General features: G+C 38.2%; 1 protein-coding gene across 3 annotated transcripts in view; it reads right to left on the bottom strand.

Moving 5' to 3' along the window:
- LOC104807168 (LMBR1 domain-containing protein 2 homolog A-like) overlaps positions 1–445 on the bottom strand; it is a 5,885-nt gene that overhangs the window by 4,556 nt on the left and 884 nt on the right. For 2 of the 3 annotated variants that reach the window (XM_010532323.1, XM_010532324.1), the window contains exon 3: positions 71–229. In XM_010532323.1, coding sequence (XP_010530625.1) covers positions 71–229 — 159 coding nt within the window. Of the gene's footprint in view, positions 1–7; positions 230–445 lie in introns of those variants that run through there. The other variant, XM_010532325.1, reaches the window with a different exon arrangement.

Raw genomic sequence — 445 nt, 5'->3', positions numbered from 1 at the left:
TAGGGAAATATGACAGGGAAAAGGGAAGTGTGAGCATTTAATGAACAAAAGAAAGTGACAGAAGATGAACCAATTTTTCCGCAGAGCAATCAGAAGTATAAGTCCAACAACCGCAAGGGATCCAACGCAAAGATAGAAAACTAAATTTCCATGAATGCTCGTCCTCAATCGTTCTTTAACACTGAAGTCCCCTGCATCTTCATAACCCTGGATAGTAGGCACCACCGCCCTGCTTAGAGAAACAGTTTTTAACGTAATGTGTAAGTGAAAAAGAACACTGACAGAAGCGGTATATTAGTATATGTGAACTTGAAGGCAAGATTACGACAAACAAAAATGACAAGGATATGCTAAATTATGGGATTGCGAACTTCTGTATAATCATTCAAGGTTCAAGCCATTACATGCATAATATCGGAAGAGAACAAGGAATTATACAAGCATA

Source organism: Tarenaya hassleriana, unplaced genomic scaffold (genome assembly GCF_000463585.1).
Source record: "Tarenaya hassleriana unplaced genomic scaffold, ASM46358v1 Cleome13, whole genome shotgun sequence".
NCBI lineage: Eukaryota > Viridiplantae > Streptophyta > Magnoliopsida > Brassicales > Cleomaceae > Tarenaya > Tarenaya hassleriana.
The sequence above is the reverse complement of the archived record's forward strand: the minus strand, read 5'-3'. Positions and strand labels throughout refer to the sequence as shown.